A 19,219-nucleotide genomic window follows, 5' to 3' on the forward strand; every position below is an offset into this window, starting at 1 on the left:
AAAATCATGAGGACATAAATAAGGTGAATAGATTCAGTTTTTTTGCCTGTGGAATCAAGAACGAGAGGGCGTATGGTTAAGATGACAGTTGAAAAATTTAATAGGAACTTGAGGGGCAACTTTTCCTTTACACAAAGGGTGGAGTATGTGAAATGAGCTTCCAAAGGAACTGGTTGAGGCAAGTAGAGTGACAACTTTTAAAAGACATTTGACAGGTACATGCATGGAACATTATGGGCTAGCAAATAGGACTAGCTTAGATGGGACATCTTAGTTGACATAGACAAGTCTGGATGAAAGCCTGTTTCTGTCCTGTTTTAACTTTGACTCTAGTAATCTGTTTAGTTTAACTAATTATCAGTTTAGCTATATCAGAGCCATATTCCCTAGTCATTTCAAATGCTGATCAAAGACTGATGATGGATATTGCACTGGTTTCCTAGAAAATGGTAACAAACTTTTATACTATTTTGGATAGAAATTTCATAAAATATAATGTCATGGAAGTAATGCTGTAAACATTCAGCTGTGTAGCAAATAGATATTTTGAAGGCTATAAACAAACAGGATAATCAGCATCTTGCACAGTACTATGGGTTTATGTGGATACTCTTAATGCATTCTAAAGTTGGACCATAAGTCACATGCATTAAAATGTCTACATGCAAAAATGCTCATCATTGTATATCTATAGAAACTTTCAAGTCTTTGGTAACATACTGTACCAAATCTCCTCATGCTCTCAGTGAAGTAGAGTTACTGGCATGCCTTCTTTTGATTGCATCAATATGATGGGGCTAGGATAGATCCTTTAAGATGTTGAGGCATAGAGGTTAAAGCTGTTCACCCTTTCCACCACTACTCCCTCAATGAGGATTAGTGGATTTTCTACCAACTTTCCCTTCCTGAAATCCACAATCAGTTACCTGGTCTTGTTACAATTTAGTGTAAAGTTGTTACAATATGACTTAGCCGCTGATTACTGCTTGTACACCTGCTCATTGCTATCAGAAATTTACCAGTTCTCATCTGCAAATTTATAATATCATTTGAGTTGTACTTAGCCAAACAGTCATGAGTGTAAGCTGTGTGCTAAACATGCAACCTTGGTCGGACCTGGAGAGGCCGCTGCAACCATGCATACTCTCATCTTGCAAGCCATGTCTCAGAAAATCTAATCTGATTCTTTTTGAAATCCAAATGTTGTTTATGTTCAAGTTTTCACTCTGTTTCTTTTTTCCCCAGAGCAACTTTCATCTCAAACAAACTCTGTTCGGTCTCCACGACTTAGTCCTGACAAATGTCGAATTGTCTACTTTGAAAGTGATGCAGGGGGTCCCCACCACCAGTGTAGCAGACTTTGCATGGTTAGTATCTAAATGAAAAGTAAGTTACAACAAAAAAAAATTCCAAATAAAAGATCATTCAGCCTCAGGGATGGGTTATTTCTACAAGTGGCAAGAGCATCTCTTGCTAAATTATATCTTAGCATGTAATTATATGGAATATGAAAAGAATGCCGAGATGGCAGATAGGGAAATCCCAAGAGCCATTTGTAGTTGAATGCTGATGTTTATTAGTTTCCTTTGTAAGTTTCTGTGGTGTTTGCATATTTGGATCTTTTTTAATCAAATATGGATTTGTAAAATTTAATATCTGGTGAATAGTAAGTGTTTTTTGACTATTCTGTGAGGAACATATTTTCTCTTACTCAAAGCTTTTTGTACCACCAATCGATTTTCAGTATCATTTCGTAAAATCGAGCTTGGGGATAAAAGGCTGAAAGACTACATGTGTAATCAATCTAGACGTTGCCTGCAGACAGATCCATTAGATTAAAACACAATTCTAATAATTGAACATTGCCCTTTTCATACATGACCATTTAAAGTTTTAATTGAGCGTTAATGGCCATGCAGCTCTCAGAAGACAGATTATTTACTTAACCATTTTAATAAACTTTTGTGCCACAGATTTATTCTTTTTGTAGCCTTATTGCTGGCTAACAAAGTTTTACAGGGTCATGAAAGTTTGGAAGTGTGGAGTAATCAATGGGGAGATGTTAATGATATGCCAGTTGTATTGGTTAACCTGTTGGAGAACCTTAACGGCTCTTAGCAACTTAGCAACACACACAGAATGCTGGAGGAACTCAGCTGAGCAGGCAGCGTCTACGGAAATTAATAAACATTTGATGTTTCAGGCCGAGACCTTTCATCAGCACTGGAAAGGAATCTGTCTGTCTGTATCTTGTTTTACGGCGGTTGGCATCCAGCTTAATGGTGCATTACCGCCACCCTCTGCTCCAGAATGTGCACTAGACATACATTCTAAATCCCTTCACCCAATCGCGCATGCGTACACACACACACACACACACACACACACACACACATAAATATATACAAACCTACACTTCACCCTCCCATCTTTGACCATCCTAGTATCCTATTCCTGTTTATTCGTCATATTCTATAAAAAACCCCTGTACCCCTTAAAAACGCTAAAAATACCCGGACGTGCTCTCTCACCCATGCCCAGCAACCCTTTTAATGTGAATTCCTGCATCCCCAACTCCCTTAATTTATTTCTCATCATCTCTCTCTGTATCCCATACTTCCTGCAACATGTTCTACTGACTCCTCTTCCTGACATTCCTCACACAATCCTGTTTGGTGTTTCCCTATCATTTTCAATGTTTTGTTTAATGCACAATGCCCCAGCCTTAACCTAGTCTACACAATTTCCTCTCTTCTGTTTCCATTACCTACCCTAGTAACTGCAACACTCTTTTGTATTTGATATAAATGCCTCCCTTTCCCCTCCCTGTCCCATCTTTCTTGCCACATTTGGTTGACTTTTTCCCAGATTACACACTTAACCTCTGCTTTACTGATACTAATGTGCATTTCCACATTTTCTTTCTTTAACGCCCTCTTTGCCAACTCATCCACCCTCTCATTCCCCTTCACCCCTACATGTGCTGGAACCCATAGAAATTTTACTTGACCTCCCTGATTTGCAATTCTTGTAACTAACTGAAGGACTTCATAAAGTACATCTTGCCGACTGTTTGTGTGAAAAGACCTTAAACTTGCTAGAACTGAGGATGAATCTGAACATATCAATGCTTTGGCTTGTCTGGCTTTCTGCACCCATTGCAATGCAACCAACACTGCCAGCATCTCCACTGTAAACACCCCTAACTTATTAGATGTTCTTCTGCTGATTCCAATTTCTTTTGCTGGTATTACCACCCCAAACCCTGTCACTCCTGTTTCAGGTTCTTTCGCACCATCCGTATAAATATGAGTATAATCACTGTACTTTTCCATCACATGACTGTTAAATGCATTTACCAAATCTGTTTAATATCTTTCTTTCCTTTTTACCTCTAACAAATGCCAGTCTATGTCAGGCCATACAAGCTTCCATGGAGCTACAACCGGATAAACTACTGAAGGACTTATCCTCAGATCAAATACTCCACATTCTTTCGCAATATCATTCCCTACCCGACTAAAGGTATCCCTCTGAAACCTCCTGTTTTCCCAGCACTCCTGCAACACTCCTTTAGTAGGGTGAGAATCATTGTGCCCCTGCAAGTTAGCCCAGTAGTTTGCCATCAGTTGCATCCTTCTTAGTTCCAAAGGCATTATTCCCATTTCTACCTGTAGTGCTGACACTGGTGACGTTTTAAAAGCCCCACTGCACACTCTCAAGGCCTGAGCCTGAATCACATCCAGTTTCCTTATAAGAGACCTAGCTGCTGATCCATATACTATATTTCCATAATCCAATACAGATCTCACTAAAGCCACATACATTCTCTTCAAAGCTGAACAACTTGCTCCCCATTCCCTACCAGTCAAACATCTCATCACATTTATTACTTTTTTACATTTCTCCTCAACTTTCCTGATATGGTCTGCCCATGTTAATCGTGAATCAAATATGACTCCCAGAAATTTAAATGATGCAACCCTTTCTAATTCAACCCCATACATTCTTAACTTCTTCCCTACCTCAACCCTTTTCCTGGTAAAAAATACAGTTTGAGTTTTATCTACTGAAAATCTACATCCCCAATCATAACCCCATTCCACCACTTCATCAATTGCTTCTTGTAGTTTCCTGATTATATGGTCCATGTTCCTGCCTCTTTTCCACAAGGCCCCATCATCCGCAAACAGTGACCTACCTATATCCACTGGTACCTTTGTGAAGACATCATTGATCATAATGATGAAAAGTAACAGGCTAATCACACTACCTTGAGGTGTGCCATTTTCCACTATGTACTGTTTTGATAATTCTGATCCAATCCGAACTTGAATTTTTCTACCAAACAAAAAATCTTTAATCCAATTAAAAACTCTCCCACCAACCCCCATCTTGTGCAGTTTAATTAATAATCCTTTCTTCCACATCATATCATAGGCTTTTTCAGTGAGGGGAAGAAGGACAAACTGGAAGGTGATAGGTGAAGTCAGGTGGGTAGGGGAGGGGTGATGAAGTAAGAACCTGGGAAATGATAGATGAAAAAGGTAAAGGGCTGGAGAAGAAGGAATCTGATGAGAGAGGAGAGTAGACCATGGGAGAAAGAGAAGGAAGAAGGGCACCAAGGGTAGGTGATAGGTAGGTGAAGAGAAGAGGTAAGAGGCCAGAATAGGGAATTGAAGAAGAGGTAAGTGGGAGGGGAAACAAAATTACCAGTAGTTGCAGAAATTGATGTTCGTGCCATCAGGTTGGAAGCTATAAAGTGTTGCTCCTCCAACCTGACAATGGCCTCATTGTAGCAGAAAAGGAGACCATGGACCAACATGTCAGAAAGGGATGGGGATAGGAATTAAAATGCTGGCCACAGGGAAATCCTGCTTTTTGTGGATGGAGCAGGGTGCTCCTCAAAGTGGTCCCCCCAATCTGTGTTGAGTCTCACCAATGTAAAGGAGGCCACATCAGGAGCACTGGATACTCTAGATGGCCAAACAGATTTGCAGGTGAAGTGTGCCCATTCATCTCTGCTCTCATCTTCATTCAGGGTCCCAAACAATCCTTCCAGGTGAGACAACACTTCATCCCCATCTGCGTTTCCTCGCCCAATATAAAGTAAAACGAATAATACAAAACCCCATCTAACCCCCTTCTAGTCCGGTTCATCCAAGATTAACCCTAGAACGAATTCCTATTAGGCTGAGTGCAACACAAAGAGAAAACACGGACCTCTAAGAGGGCCAGGTTAAAATGGCACTTTCTAGTGACACTGAATCTTCCATATTGAGAACAGTAAACACAAGAGGGATGATATTTCCATCAGCACAAACTGACTCAAATTTTGTGGCATCAGTTGGCAGTTAACAGAGAATTAGAAGGGACTTTGTCTTTTTTTTATACTATAAGACCACAATTGTAACCAAAGTACTGTTCTTTTTCAGTACGACTGGTACACAAAAATTACCTCCACTGTGGTGGATATTGTGAATCGGCCAGACGAAGGTAATTGAGGTTTTAGCATATTGATTCAATCATTTGTTTTGAAGTTTCAATTCTTCAGTGCAATTAGATTTTGTTTATTGCAGTCACATTTATGTTTCTAAATTGTCTTGTCTTTTCTTGATATACTCTCTTCTCTAGTTGCTGTTATTTCTTGGAACATGGTTCCATGTATAAGTTAAAATTGTAAAAACAGACAACATATGTCAGACAACACATATAAAGGTTGCTGGTGAATGCAGCAGGCCAGGCAGCATCTCTAGGAAGAGGTACAGTTGACATTTCGGGCTGAGACCCTTTGTCAGGACTAACTGAAAGAAAAGCTAGTAAGAGATTTGAAAGTGGGAGGGGGAGGAGGAGATCCGAAATGATAGGAGAAGACAGGAGGGGGAGGGATGGAGCCAAGAGCTGGACAGGTGATTGGCAAAAGGGATATGAGAGGATCATGGGACAGGAGGCCTAGGGAGGAAAGAAAGGGGGAGGGGGAAGCCCAGAGGACGGGTAAGGGGTATAGTGAGAGGGACAGAGGGAGTAAAAGGAGAGAGAGAAAAATAATGTGTGTATATAAATAAATAACGGATGGGGTACAAGGGGGAGGTGGGGCATTAGCAGAAGTTTGAGAAGTCAATGTTCATGCCATCGGGTTGGAGGCTACCCAGATGGAATATAAGGTGTTGTTCCTCCAACCTGAGTGTGGCTTCATCTTTACAGTAGAGGAGGCCGTGGATAGAGGTATCAGAATGGGAATGGGACGTGGAATTAAAATGTGTGCCACTGGGAGATCCTACTTTCTCTGGTGGACAGAGCATAGGCGTTCAACGAAATGATCTCCCAGTCTGCGCCGGGTCTCGCCAATATATTGAAGGCCGCATTGGGAGCACCGGACGCAGTATATCACCCCAGCCGACTCACAGGTGAAGTGTCGCCTCACCTGGAAGGACTATCTGGGGCCCTGAATGATAGTGAGGGAGGAAGTGTAAGGGCATGTACAGCACTTGTTCCGCTTACAAGGATAAGTGCCAGGAGGGAGATCGGTGGGGAGGGATGGGGGGGACGAATGGACAAGCGAATTTCACGTAGGGGGCGATCCCTGCGGAAAGCAGAAGGGCAGGGGGAAGACGTGCTTGGTGGTGGGATCCCGTTGGAGGTGGCGGAAGTTACGGAGAATAATATGTTGGACCCGGAGGCTGGTGGGGTGGTAGGTGGAGGACAAGGAGAACCCTATTCCTAGTGGGGTGGCGGGAGGATGGAATGAGAGCAGATGTGCATGAAATGGGGGAGATGCATTTGAGAGCATCTATATTTATTTATTTGCTAATGCCCCACCTCCTCCTCCTACCCCATCCATTATTTATTTATATACTCACATTCTTTTTCTCTCTCTCCTTTTTCTCCCTCTGTCCCTCTCACTATACCCCTTGCCCATCCTCTGGGCTTCCCCCCCTCCCCTTTTCTTTCTCCCTAGGTCTCCTGTCTCATGATCCTCTCATATCCCTTTTGCCAATCAACTGTCCAGCTCTTGGCTCCATCCCTCCCCGTCTTGTCTTCTCCTATCATTTCGGATCTCCCCCTCCCCCTCCCAATTCCAAATCTCTTACTTGCTTTTCTTTCAGTTAGTCCTGACAAAGGGTCTCGGCCCAAAACGTCGACTGTACCTCTTCCTAGAGATGCTGCCTGACCTGCTGCATTCACCAGCAACTTTTATGTGTGTGGCTTGAAATTCCAGCATCTGCAGATTTCCTCGTGTTAACATATGTTGGACTATCTGTTTTTTTACAGTGAGAAGAGGAATTAATGATTAATGATTAGTTTAATTTGCTTCCCAATCAGGACAACTGAAGCTAGCAGTTGTCATCTGTAAGATTAACACTCCAAGAATTGGGTATCAGGCCTTCTGATTTCTGTACATCATGGTTATACTGGATGGCATTTATCTATTCGTCTTGTGTATATACTGGTATTGATCCCATTTTAGTCATCTTGAGAAGAAAATTGTACAATTTTTTCCTCTTTTTTTTGCTGTCATTCCATAACTCATAATCCAGAGTTGTTTCCTCCTAGGATGACTGTAGATTTTCTTTGGAAGTGTTTAATATATGAATCAGTCTATCTGCACAGCTCTTAATAAAAATAGATGTGGGAAATATGAATCAGGAAAAATCTATCTCTAGTTTAATTCTTCTAAATGACTTTTGTGTAATAGTGTCTTTCAAAAATTGGATTATAACATTGTTCAGGGATTAATTCTGGTTTTTACATCACAGTATTCAAAATTTTATACAGTGGATTCCAGTTAATTAGTCTGTCAGTTAATTGGGACAGCCACTTATTTGGGACAACTCTTGAAGAGCCAAAACTAATTGAGAAAATAGCCAAGATACTCTGTTTACTTGGGACACTATGCTGCTTAATTGGAAAAGGTGACTTGCTGAATGGTTTCTAACTAATGTCAGTCACGTGAACTTGCATGGCTGTTAGACACTACATTGTGCTTAGAGAGAACAGTTTATAAACAGTGTCAGTTGCATGTGTTTGTATTTGAAACACAGAGATTTTTATCACTGATAGTTGGCGAGAAATAAGCAGTAAGATAATTTAAAATTGTTGTGCTCATTGTGGTTTAAGCTTGGAGCTGTCAGAAACAGCCTGGAGTGAAATTGAAACAATTTCAATACTTCAACAAGTTAAGAGCTACGAAGAATTTGAAGGTATTGATAATCATCTCAAATGTTACAATGAAAAGGAAGAATTGGAAGATGCATTCATCGAAAGCATTGTATGAAGGCAGTTCATTATCTGCACTAAGTGTCTGAGCTAATTTTGTTCATTTACACTCAATCAAAAGAACATGAGAGTGAAACCTATGTGGGAGAGTTTTTGAAGTGGAAAAGATGTTGCACTGGGACAGTTCCACTCTCCACCTCAGAAGACCAGGTCCAGTGGTGCAAATAGTCTTCACAAACTGAAACCGTTCTTGGTCGTAATGGATAACCATAACTTTTTCTGTGCCTTGTCATGCCCTTCACTCTCCATGAAGCAGTGCAGGTCCGCCTTCCTGCCATTACACCTCATTGTTGATCTCATCCACCTAGTCCACAGGAACTGACTTCACATTCCAGGACAGGCATGTTCATATTTCATTTCACTAGGTTATAAGGCATGCCAGCTACCCTCACCTGGTTTAGCCCACCTGTTGAAGTAGTGTACTGGGACATCGCTGTTCTGACATGCCAACAGCTACTTAAGAGTCACAGGTGAGAGTTAAGTGTCCATTGGGGACCAAAGGTGAGTGAGCTGCCTCAGAATGGACATAACAACTCACTTCACCAGAGATACTACCTCTCCTTGAACACCCCATATGCAGCAATGTACACTCGAATTCATTCGTCGATAACTGTTAGGAACTAATACATAGTTTAATAGTACTGTAGTAGCTTTGGTACTATTCTAATTTGTTCTGTATTTTATTTACATGCATTATTCGTTACTCAATTAAAGGGCAGTTTGTCTATTTTATACCTTTTTAACCATTTCCATGAAACTTCAGCTGATTGGGGCAGCCACTTAATTTAGGCTCAATTAACCAAAATCCACTGTATGATGAAAATAATACAGAAAATTTGTAATGAATAATGGCCATTTCTGGGTGTACAATATTTTTCAGATGGTTTTACTGGCATCTACTCTTCAGCGCTGGCACAGAATTGTTGGGCTATGGACAGTCAGCGGGTTCTCATTGATACACCGCAAAGAAGCAGAAAGGTAATTTGTCAAATGTTGCAGAGTATCAATGGTATTGCTTTGAAATAAATTAAATGCAAGAAACATGTTTATATTGAAATTCTAATGAATGATATGAGCTAGTTGGTTTTCAAATGTATCTTCATATACTTGCAGTTCTATTTTCTGCCATTCCCCAATCAGTTAAGAAGACAGAAATCGTGCTCTAAGTTAATTACCAAGAGACAAGGGACCCTTTAGTGCTATTATTTTGCTTTCTGATTACCAAAACAACTATTTTCTTAATATCCACAGCTTCTGCTTTACTGATACATTATGAAATTTAAATAGAAGTCTTTCGGAGTTTGAACAGTTCCGAAGGCTTGGAGACTTTTCATTTGTTTATTAATAACTTGTAAAGTTGCCTCAGTGATGATTGTCATTACAGTGAGCAAGGAAGTTGTAGGTTCAACTTCCATTCCCGATAATCGACAACACAAACCTTAGTTTTCACTGCAGTGAGAAAACCAAAGGCACTCTGAGGTTTGATGTTTTGAATGATACCACAGTTTCACTTTAGTGTGGGTGTAAAAAGTTGTACAAGATTATTTCACTGAAGAGCATTCAATTTTCTCCTGGTGTCCCAACTAATATTTATCCCTCAATCTATAAAGAGATGATCTGTTCATTGTCAATTTGTTGTTTTCTATACACAAATTTTCTGCTATGATCTTTATGTTCTGTGGTCATTAGAAGCATTCATGACTGCAGGTCTTTTTGCTTTGTGTAAGTATCTTTGTGTTGAATGATGGTAGCGGGAATCACTGCAATGCTTTTAAGGATACTTGTATCACCTATCCTTTTACATCCTGTGGGTATATTGTAGTCAAGTGATGGCCCCTTCATCATTATATGGCATTGACCAATTTGCCGTTAGGTGCATTTGAGCAATTTCATGTTGAACTCATTGAAGATTCTCAAGGCCTCTACGTTTACACAATAGCATAATTCTATCAAACTTTTATCAGCTAGCAATCCAGAGGTCCAGATTTATAGAAAAAGGTGAAGTGCTCTATTAAAAAATATACATAGTCTGGTGATGGTGGTTGACTGTTTAAATTGGCACTGAATACAACGAAGCAGAATTCCGTTACAAGCAGAATTTTGTAAGCAGTCTTGACCTCGATGGGGGTGACTAGCTACTTCAGATCAGTTTTTTAAAAAATATATTTAAGTTAATGGCTTGCTTTTGAATTGCTGAGAGCAGATTCTTGCATTACCTGCTGAAATAAATTCCAAGAATTTAAAGAGAAAATGTCTATTTTCCATCTTTCACTTTAAAAGCTATCCTGTTTCAGAGGTTCAAGGATTCAAAGGTACAATTTAATGTCAGAGAAATGTATCCGATATACATCCTGAAATGCTTTTTCTTCACAACCATCCACAAAAACAGAGTGCCAATGAACGACAGTTAAATGTTAGAACCCCAAAGTCCTCCCCATTTCCCCTCTCCCGCATGTAAGCGACAGCGAGCAACAATCCCCCCTCCCCACACTGGCAAAAAAGAAGCATCAGCACCACCACCGAGCACTCAAGCATGAGAAAAGCAATAGCAAAGACGCAGACTTACAGTTATCCCAAAGACTGCGCGTTTCACCCGGTATTCGACATACCGCAGGTTCTCTCCGCAGGGAGAAAGCGGTGTCTCCATTTTCCCAGCGAGCGGGGAGACATAACAAACAACTTGCTGGTTTATGGTGTTGAAAGTCCGTTACGTCACCTTTTTCAAGCTCTGTGCCTGAAGATCACAAAGGTCCCGGGTCTCCAGGCACGCAGCAGATATCCAGACTCCCCCAGCGACACACGGGTCTCTTGTTGTGACATCGACCCTCAATCTGCCTGTCTCCAGAGCCCCAAGATCCTAGGCTTCCAAAGTCAAGCCGGACTCTTGGGCCGAGCCTTTAGCGTGCCAGTTATGGAACCCCAAGAGCAGGTCCCATTCCCGCAAAGAACCATAGTCAGTGTGTAACTCCAGGTCAGGGACTTCAAAAGAACGGAAAGGGAAAAATAGAGATATTAAAGATGGAAATAGAGCTGTTTCCGAGTTGCAAACAAAGGAGTTGCCGTTAGGGACCTTTAACTCTCCTAAGCTCTGCCTTCAGGGTCATTTCTATCTTAACCACTTTCCAGTCATATTTACAGAGAATTGCTCTTTATATCTTTGAATCCAGTCCACTTCAGTTACCTTTTCTATACCCCTACTTATTACAGCCATATGAAGAAAGCCACAACTTCCTCAGACCCTACTTGCTAATTTTCAAAAATGATCATCATTAGTGTTTAAACTTTTGCCATAATGAATAGTTTTAAACTTGAAGTAGAATGATTAAAGCCCTATTTTGCAATCCATCTACATCCTAATATTTTGAATCTTTCTCAGGAACTCCTCGTGATAAATATTACAACAAGAAATGTGACATCACTTACTGGTGGTAAGTTTCTGTGTTTGCAGCATTATGTCATCTATCTTCAAATTTCTTTTGCATGTTATTTGTACTTTGGCTGAAGCTTAATTGCTAGGTTTTCTCTTCATCAGCCTGCGTGTGAGTGGGAAGGTTTGTCACATCTTCTGTATTTTATATTGCAGGTTCAGACAGTGGAAGCTGGACGCTGTTGACAGTTCACCAGGATCGGATGGTGGTCACATGCTCATCCCCTAACTGTCCACCCAGTTTGGTAAGAGAGTTTTTCTTGCAGAGCTTGCTTTGAACCTTCATAACCTTCTGTAAATGATAACTCATTACTTTATCTTGTTTGATTGTGTGTTGGGGCTAGTTTATAGAGATATGGAAAATGACGTGAACGCTTCTGTAATTCTGAAGCTCTCAAAATTTAATCTTTTTGATTTTTGATGCTTCATTCTTCATCTCTTGTTCTAAAATGTTATAGAGAATAATGTATGTTGGAGAATAAGTAAAGCAACAATCTTACCTTGTGATTAAATATCACATCATACTGTTGAAGTGGTTTCTTCTTTTGCAGTTGAGTTAATATTTCACACTGTACAATTATTTAAAGTGATCTTATTCAAAGTTGATATTACTATTGGAAGTGTAGCCATGTCTGCCATTATATTAGGTTATTTCGTTCATCCAGATATATGCTGAGTGGAATGATTGTAACTTTTTTTAAAGATGCAAGACTAAAAATTGACAGTTTGTTCCTCTACTTGAAACTCTTCTTTGATTCATGAATAAAAGTTAATTTAAGTTATATGAACTCTGAAGCCTCCTCTGCCATTCAGTAACATTATGTCTGAATTTCTGAATCAACTAGTTTTCTTCCGGACACCCACCCATTATTCCTGTATCCCTTGATACTGAGGTGTCCGTAATCTATTTAATATTTTTTTAAATAACAAATGTGAACCTAAAATCCTATAAGATGAGAATTTGAAATGTGCTTGAAAAACATTTCTCTGTATTCCTAAATGACTGATCATTTACTCTGACAATGGAAGCTTTAGTTTGCAAAGTTCTATAACCCTATAAAGTTCTTTCAATGAAATTATATCTCATTGTATACTCTAGAAAAGGAAAGATATTTAATGTCTTAATCTCTTATCCCAAGAATCTCATCTGCAGTCCCTTTTAAAGTAGATACATCTTAATTTAGCTAAGGAAACTAAAGATCTATATAGTAAATCAGGCAAAGATTCACCAGGGGTATGCATACTTGCAGCAAGACTGTATTACTCAGAATGTAATCCAATCACAATAAGAAAATAATATTTGCCTTACTAAGTTTTGCTATGTTAATTTTGTAATACTTGTACAGTGACATGAACATTTTTCCTAAAACATAATCACTCTCATTCTCACTCTTTCTGTCTGTTAAAGGTTCTTAATTCCTCATTTATTATTTGACTGCCAGTTGCTTGAGCCGTAACTCGGGGTGTAACAACCTGTCTTCTGTAAAGTATCCACTGTTTTCAGCCTAATTACTCTTACTGTTATACCATAGCTAAACTCAAGTTGATCCTTTCAAACAATATTGTAAAATCATGTTGACTGTGCCTTTTCATATTAGTGATTTTCCAAGTGCTCTGTTGTTAAGTCCAGCTTACTGATGTCAGTCTGGTCTGTTAGAATCCATTTTCTCTCTCTCTCCTTTCCTTAAGTAGCAGCTATGCATTTATTCACAATGTATGACAGCTAATCTGGAATTCTGGAGAATTCTGAAAATAGCAAATTAATGAATGCACAGCCATCACTCGTTAAATCTCTTGGATGTAGAACTTAAGTTCTATGAAATTTATCACCTTATAATTCCCTTAATTCTTCTGGTAAATATGTTGTTAGATCCCTGGATCCTGGCAATTTCTTGATTGTTCTTCCTGTATTTTTGTAACAGAGAGTAAATATATGCCTAACACTTCTGCTAATTCCTTATTCGCCATTCTAGTTTATCCTCTCTCTGCCTGTGCGAATCTATCTTTTTACATATTTCTAGTAACTTCTATGCACTTTTTATATTTCTTGCTAGTATATTCTATATCAATTTCATCAATTTCTTTTTCATCTTTGCATTATTCTATAAACTCCACCATTCATCAGGATGACCATTTTTGGTAATGTTGTGAGTTCTTTTTTAATCCAATGCGACCTTTAATTTATTCAGTTAGCGACAACTGTTCTCCCTTCCTGTGACATTTCTGGTTACCAAGGGGATGATGTTAGTCTCACTCTCAGCTTAATCCTGCATTTCCTCTCCCATGTGCTTTTCTAGCTTCCTATTTAATGTATCTACACTGTTCACTTCAACTATTCCCTAGGACAGCAAACTCTGCATTTCCATACCAAATAACATTTTATATTGATATCTTGGTAACTATTTGGACTTAATTAATTTATCAATTGATTGATGGCCTTTAATATTCTAATTCTTCAAATTTGTTAACACTCTCCGTGCCTTTGCTTTAATGTTTAGTAAATTTTCTTTAAATTTCTCTTGCTTTTTTAAGAGAAAGGGAACCCAACTTATTCCTATCCCTGTAGCCAAGTTATATATTGCATTTATTCAAGCAAGGACATTTATAGTCATGATCTTTTATATAATGCTCTTACGTATTATTGTGTAGTCAATATTGCAGAATGGCAGACATTTCTTCAGAAATTCTTGTATAACTAATGGTAATCTTCCCATCCTTAACTCCTCTCCCAATTCTCCAACTTCATCATTCTGAATCATTAGAGATAATTATTTCTTTATTAATTGTACAACTTTGAGGGATACTGTTTTTTTTAATTGAATCAATGTGGAGCCTTGTTGTTTACAAAATGCTGTTTTCGTTCCTGTAGAAAGTGGGTTTTCTGCCTGCTGCAGGCAAAGAACAAAGTGTTACTTGGGTGGCGCTTGATGAAGCTGAACCATTGCCAGGCATAGATTGGAAAATTCTGACATTTACTCCTCCAGTTGAACAAGAGAATCCTAAATTCCGTAAGTAGGAAGACAAAAAGTAACTGTATGCAGCTCTGTGTTCCAATACTTTTTTTTCCCAATTTCATTATTGAATACTTTTTAATCTAATTTTATGTTTCTTGTTGACTGCTTTTTTTTTTGTTAATCATTTTCCCTCTATGCTTTTGAGTTGCAGTTGCACTAGATGACCTAATTAAAACATGTAGAGTTATACATTGAGTTGCAGAATCATTCGAATGATAACAATTCTGATCTGTTTTTAAATTGATCCCAGTAAGTCTGAACCTGGATTAGAGAATTTAATAAGAAAACATGTTGATTTTGGAAACCAGAAATAAGACAAAAAATTGTTTGACATTGAGTATTTGAAAGAGCATTTGCAGAGTGATACAAAGCTAACATTTCAAGTTCTGTCTTCCAAACATGGAAAGTTATGTTAGAAATCCAAAAATGCTTTCAAGTTGAAGTCAAAGTTGAGTAGGGAGGAGGAAGGAAAATAAGATTCCATATGATAGGATGGATATCAAAGATGGCAGAATAACTCAAATTGAGATGATACTGGATAAAAGAGGATGGTGAAGACATGAAAACCTTAGCTGATTTGTTTGGCGATATAAATAGAAATCTATAATTGAGAACTGAACATATCCCTATTATAGAGAAAGACTGAGTGACCAATATCCACTACAAGGTCACAGAACACCATAGCTCTTTTGACTATCTTGCTTTTGCTAACCACCGACCACACCTCCCTCCCACTTTCCACCTCATTATGATCATGCTCTTTATTGTTTACCTGCACTACAATTTTTTGGTAGGTTTTACATTTTATTTTGTATTGTTATTGTTTTACCTTATTCTAGCTTAATGCACTGTGTAATAATTTGATCTGTATGAACAGTATGCAAGACAAGCTTTTCACTGTATCCTGGCACATGTGATAATAATAAACCAATACCAATATCATCACAATTGATAGAATTCTTGTGCATCTATTTCTATTTACAATACTTCTACTTCTACCTTCCACTCTACCAGTCTTCACATTATGTAGATTGTCCAGCTCAGTTTTGTGTTACCAATTCAGACATATCTTCCCTCCGTTTTCAGCTTTATGAAGGGGCTATTTCCTTTACAACTTCCTAGTTGAGTCTTCCTTCCCCTTCCTTTGGCATCTTTTAATGCAACTGCAGGAGCTTCAGAATCTATCTGTTTGCATCTTTCTTTCCCATCATCGAGAAACATCTTAAATAAAAAGGCAAACCATCTCCCACTTTCAATTTAGCATACAGAATTTAATGCTCACAGAGCAGTCTCCTCTACATTAGAAAATTCATATACAAATTGGATGCCAGCTTTGTTGAAATCCGCAAGGATACCCTAAACTTTCATATACTCGTCATTTTAATTATCCGTTCCCACTGAGCTCTGCCATTTGACCTCTTACATTGCTTCAATGAAGCCTGGTAAAACTCTGAGGGATAACATCTGAAGATTTGGCAATTTTAGTTTTCAGGACTCCACTCAGCTATATTTCAGAAAACCAGCCTTTCTGCTTCTGAACTGGCCCAACCTGCCTGACCTGTTGAATATTTCTAGTACTCACTTTGATTTGAGATTTCCAGTTTCTGCAGTGTTATGCACCTAAATATTCTAGCATTGTTACTTTTCTCTCTTGGCAGTTATCATTCATCTCTTACTACTTGCATCTCCTCGACACCAGCTAATAACCAGTTTCACCACTCTGTCTTATTCTACATCTCAAATGGTCTCAGTCCCATGGTGATATCATCTTGGTTCTCTGCACCTTTGGACATGTTCAAGTTGCCAAATGCTATTGTTTTTTCATTATAGACAGAATGTGGTCACTGTTGGAAAAGATTACATTTCTTCGTTTTCTCTCCATGTTGTTAGAGGAATCTTCCCAGGATATGTAAATAAAATTGAAAGAATGCAGAGAAAATTTACAAGAATGTTGCTGGGACTGAGGACCTGAGTTATAAGGAAAGGTTGAATAGGTTACAGTTTTATTCCCGAGAACACATAAAGTTCAGGGGTGATTTGATAGAGGTGTACAAAATTTTGAGGGTTATAGATAGGGCAAATGCAAGTAGGCTTTTTCCATTGAGATTGGGTGAGGTTCTCTGGAAGATCAGAGTGGTAATTTCTGCATGGAGCCAAAAGAGATGTAAGAGATCTTAATTGGATTTTTTTGCATCTGTATTTACTTGGTATAGATGTGAGGCAATGCAGCCTCAAGGTCATGGACCCTAAACAGATTGCAGAGGAGGAAGTGTTTGCTGTCTTGAGGCAAATCAAGGTGAATAAATTCCCAGGGCCTGACAATGTGTTCCCTCGGACCTTGTGGGAGACGACTGCAGAAATTTCAGGGGCCTTAACAAAGATATTTAAAACATACTTAGCCACGGATGAAGTGCCAGAGGATTGGAGGATAGATAATATTCTTCTGTTGTTTAAGAAAGGCTCTAAGATTAAGCCAGGAAATTGTAGTCTACTGTGCCTGGCATCGGTAGAAGGAAAGTTATTGGAAGGTATTCTAAGGGGCCGGGTAGAGACGTATTTGAATAGACAGCAACTGATTAGGAATAGTCAACATGGCTTTGTATCTGGTAAGCCATGTTTAACCAATCTTATAGAGCTTTTTGAGGAATTTACCAGGAAAATTGATGAAGGCAAGGCAGCAGATATTGCCTGCATGGTCTTCAGCAAAACCTTTGATAAGGTCCTGCATGGGAGGTTGGTCCAGAAGGTTCAGTTCCTTGGTATTCAAGATGAGGTTGTAAATTGGATTAGTCATTGGCTTCATGGAAGAAGCCAGAGAACAGTTGTAAATAGTTGCCTTTCTGACTGGAGGCCTGTGACCAGGGATGTGCCACAGCAATCGGTGCTGGGTTCGTTGTTGTTTGTCATCTATATCAACAATCTGAATGACAATGTGATAGACTGGATCAGCAAGTTTACAAGATTAAGGGTGTAGTGGACAGTGAGGAAGGTCATCAAAGCTTTTCGCTAGAAAAATGGGCTGAAAAATGGCAGATGGAATTTAATGCAGACAAATGTGAGGTGTTGCACTTTGGTAGGACCAACGAGGGTAGGTCTTACACGGTGAACGGTAGAGCACTGTGGAGTGCAGTAGAACAGAGGGATGTGGGAATATAGATACATAGTTCCTTGAAAATGGTATTACAGCTAAATAGGTTCGTAAAGAAAGTTTTCAGCATGTTGGCCTTCAGAAATCAATGTATTGAGTACAAGAGTTAGGATGTTATGTTGAAATTATATAAGATGTTGGTGAAGCTAGTCTGGAGTATTGTGTCCAGTTTTGGTCACCTACTTACAGGAAAAATGTAAATAAGATTGAAAGAATGCAGAGAAAATTTACAAGGATATTGCTGGGGCTTGAGGACCTGAATTATAGGGAAAGGTTGAATAGGTTAGGACATTATTCCCTAGAACATAGAAGATTGAGAGATTTAGAAGTGTACAAAATTATGTGGGGTTATAGACAGGGTAAATGCAAAGTAGGCTTTTCCCACTGAGATTGGGTGAGAGTACAACTAGAGGTCATGGGTTAAGGGTGAAAGGTGAAATGTTTAAGGGGAACATGAAAAGGATCTTCTTCACTCAGATGGTTGTGACGTTGAGGAATGATCTGCTAGGCCAAATGCTAGCTGCGGGGTCCATTTAAACATTTAAGAGAAATTTGGATTAAGTCATGAATGGTTGGGTTATGGAAGGCTATGGTCAAGGTACAGAATCAGAATCGCACTTAATATCGCTGGCATATGTAATGAAATTTGTTAACTTTGCGGCAGCAGTATAATACAATACATGATAATATAGGAAAAAATAATTAAGTAAATCAATTTCAATTACTGTAAAAAAAATTATACAAAATAGTTAAATTAAAAACAGTGCAAAAACAGAAATAATAAAAGTGAGGTGGTGTTTATGGGTGCAATATCTATTTAAGAATTGGATGGCAGAGGGGAAGAAGTTGTTCCTGAATTGCTGAGTGTGTGCCTTCAGGCTTCTTCCTGACAGTAACAATGAGAAGAGGGCATGTCCTGTATGATGGGGGTCCTTAATGATGGATGCCATCTTTTGGAGACATAGCTCCTTGAAGATGTCTTGGATTCTATGGAGGTCAGTACCCAAGATGGACATGACTGGTTTTACAACTTTCGGTAGCTTCTTTTGATCCTGTGCAGTAGCTCCCCCATACCAGACAGTGATGCTGCCTGTCAGAATGCGCACCACTAAAACTAAAAGTTTTCGAGTGTTTTAGGTGACAAACTAAGTCTCCTCAAACTCCTGATGCATTATAGCCACTGTCTTGCCTTCTTTAAAGCTGCATCTATATGTTAGGACTAGGTTAGATCCTCAGAGATCTTGACACCCAGGAACTTTAAATTGCTCACTTTCTCAACCTCTGATCCCTCTATGAGGATTGGTTTGTGATCTCTTGTCCTATGCTTTCTGAAGTCCACAGGCAACTCTTTGG

General features: G+C 39.0%; 1 protein-coding gene across 1 annotated transcript in view; it reads left to right on the forward strand.

The window, feature by feature from the left end:
• Positions 1 to 19,219, forward strand: part of apeh (acylaminoacyl-peptide hydrolase) — a 93,740-nt gene that overhangs the window by 53,051 nt on the left and 21,470 nt on the right. The window contains exons 10-15 of the mRNA XM_063067873.1: positions 1,246 to 1,367; positions 5,436 to 5,496; positions 9,158 to 9,255; positions 11,654 to 11,705; positions 11,861 to 11,949; positions 14,574 to 14,712. Coding sequence (XP_062923943.1) covers positions 1,246 to 1,367; positions 5,436 to 5,496; positions 9,158 to 9,255; positions 11,654 to 11,705; positions 11,861 to 11,949; positions 14,574 to 14,712 — 561 coding nt within the window. The remainder of the gene's footprint in view (positions 1 to 1,245; positions 1,368 to 5,435; positions 5,497 to 9,157; positions 9,256 to 11,653; positions 11,706 to 11,860; positions 11,950 to 14,573; positions 14,713 to 19,219) is intronic.

The sequence above is a fragment of the Mobula hypostoma genome, chromosome 15 (genome assembly GCF_963921235.1).
Source record: "Mobula hypostoma chromosome 15, sMobHyp1.1, whole genome shotgun sequence".
NCBI classification, from domain to species: domain Eukaryota; kingdom Metazoa; phylum Chordata; class Chondrichthyes; order Myliobatiformes; family Myliobatidae; genus Mobula; species Mobula hypostoma.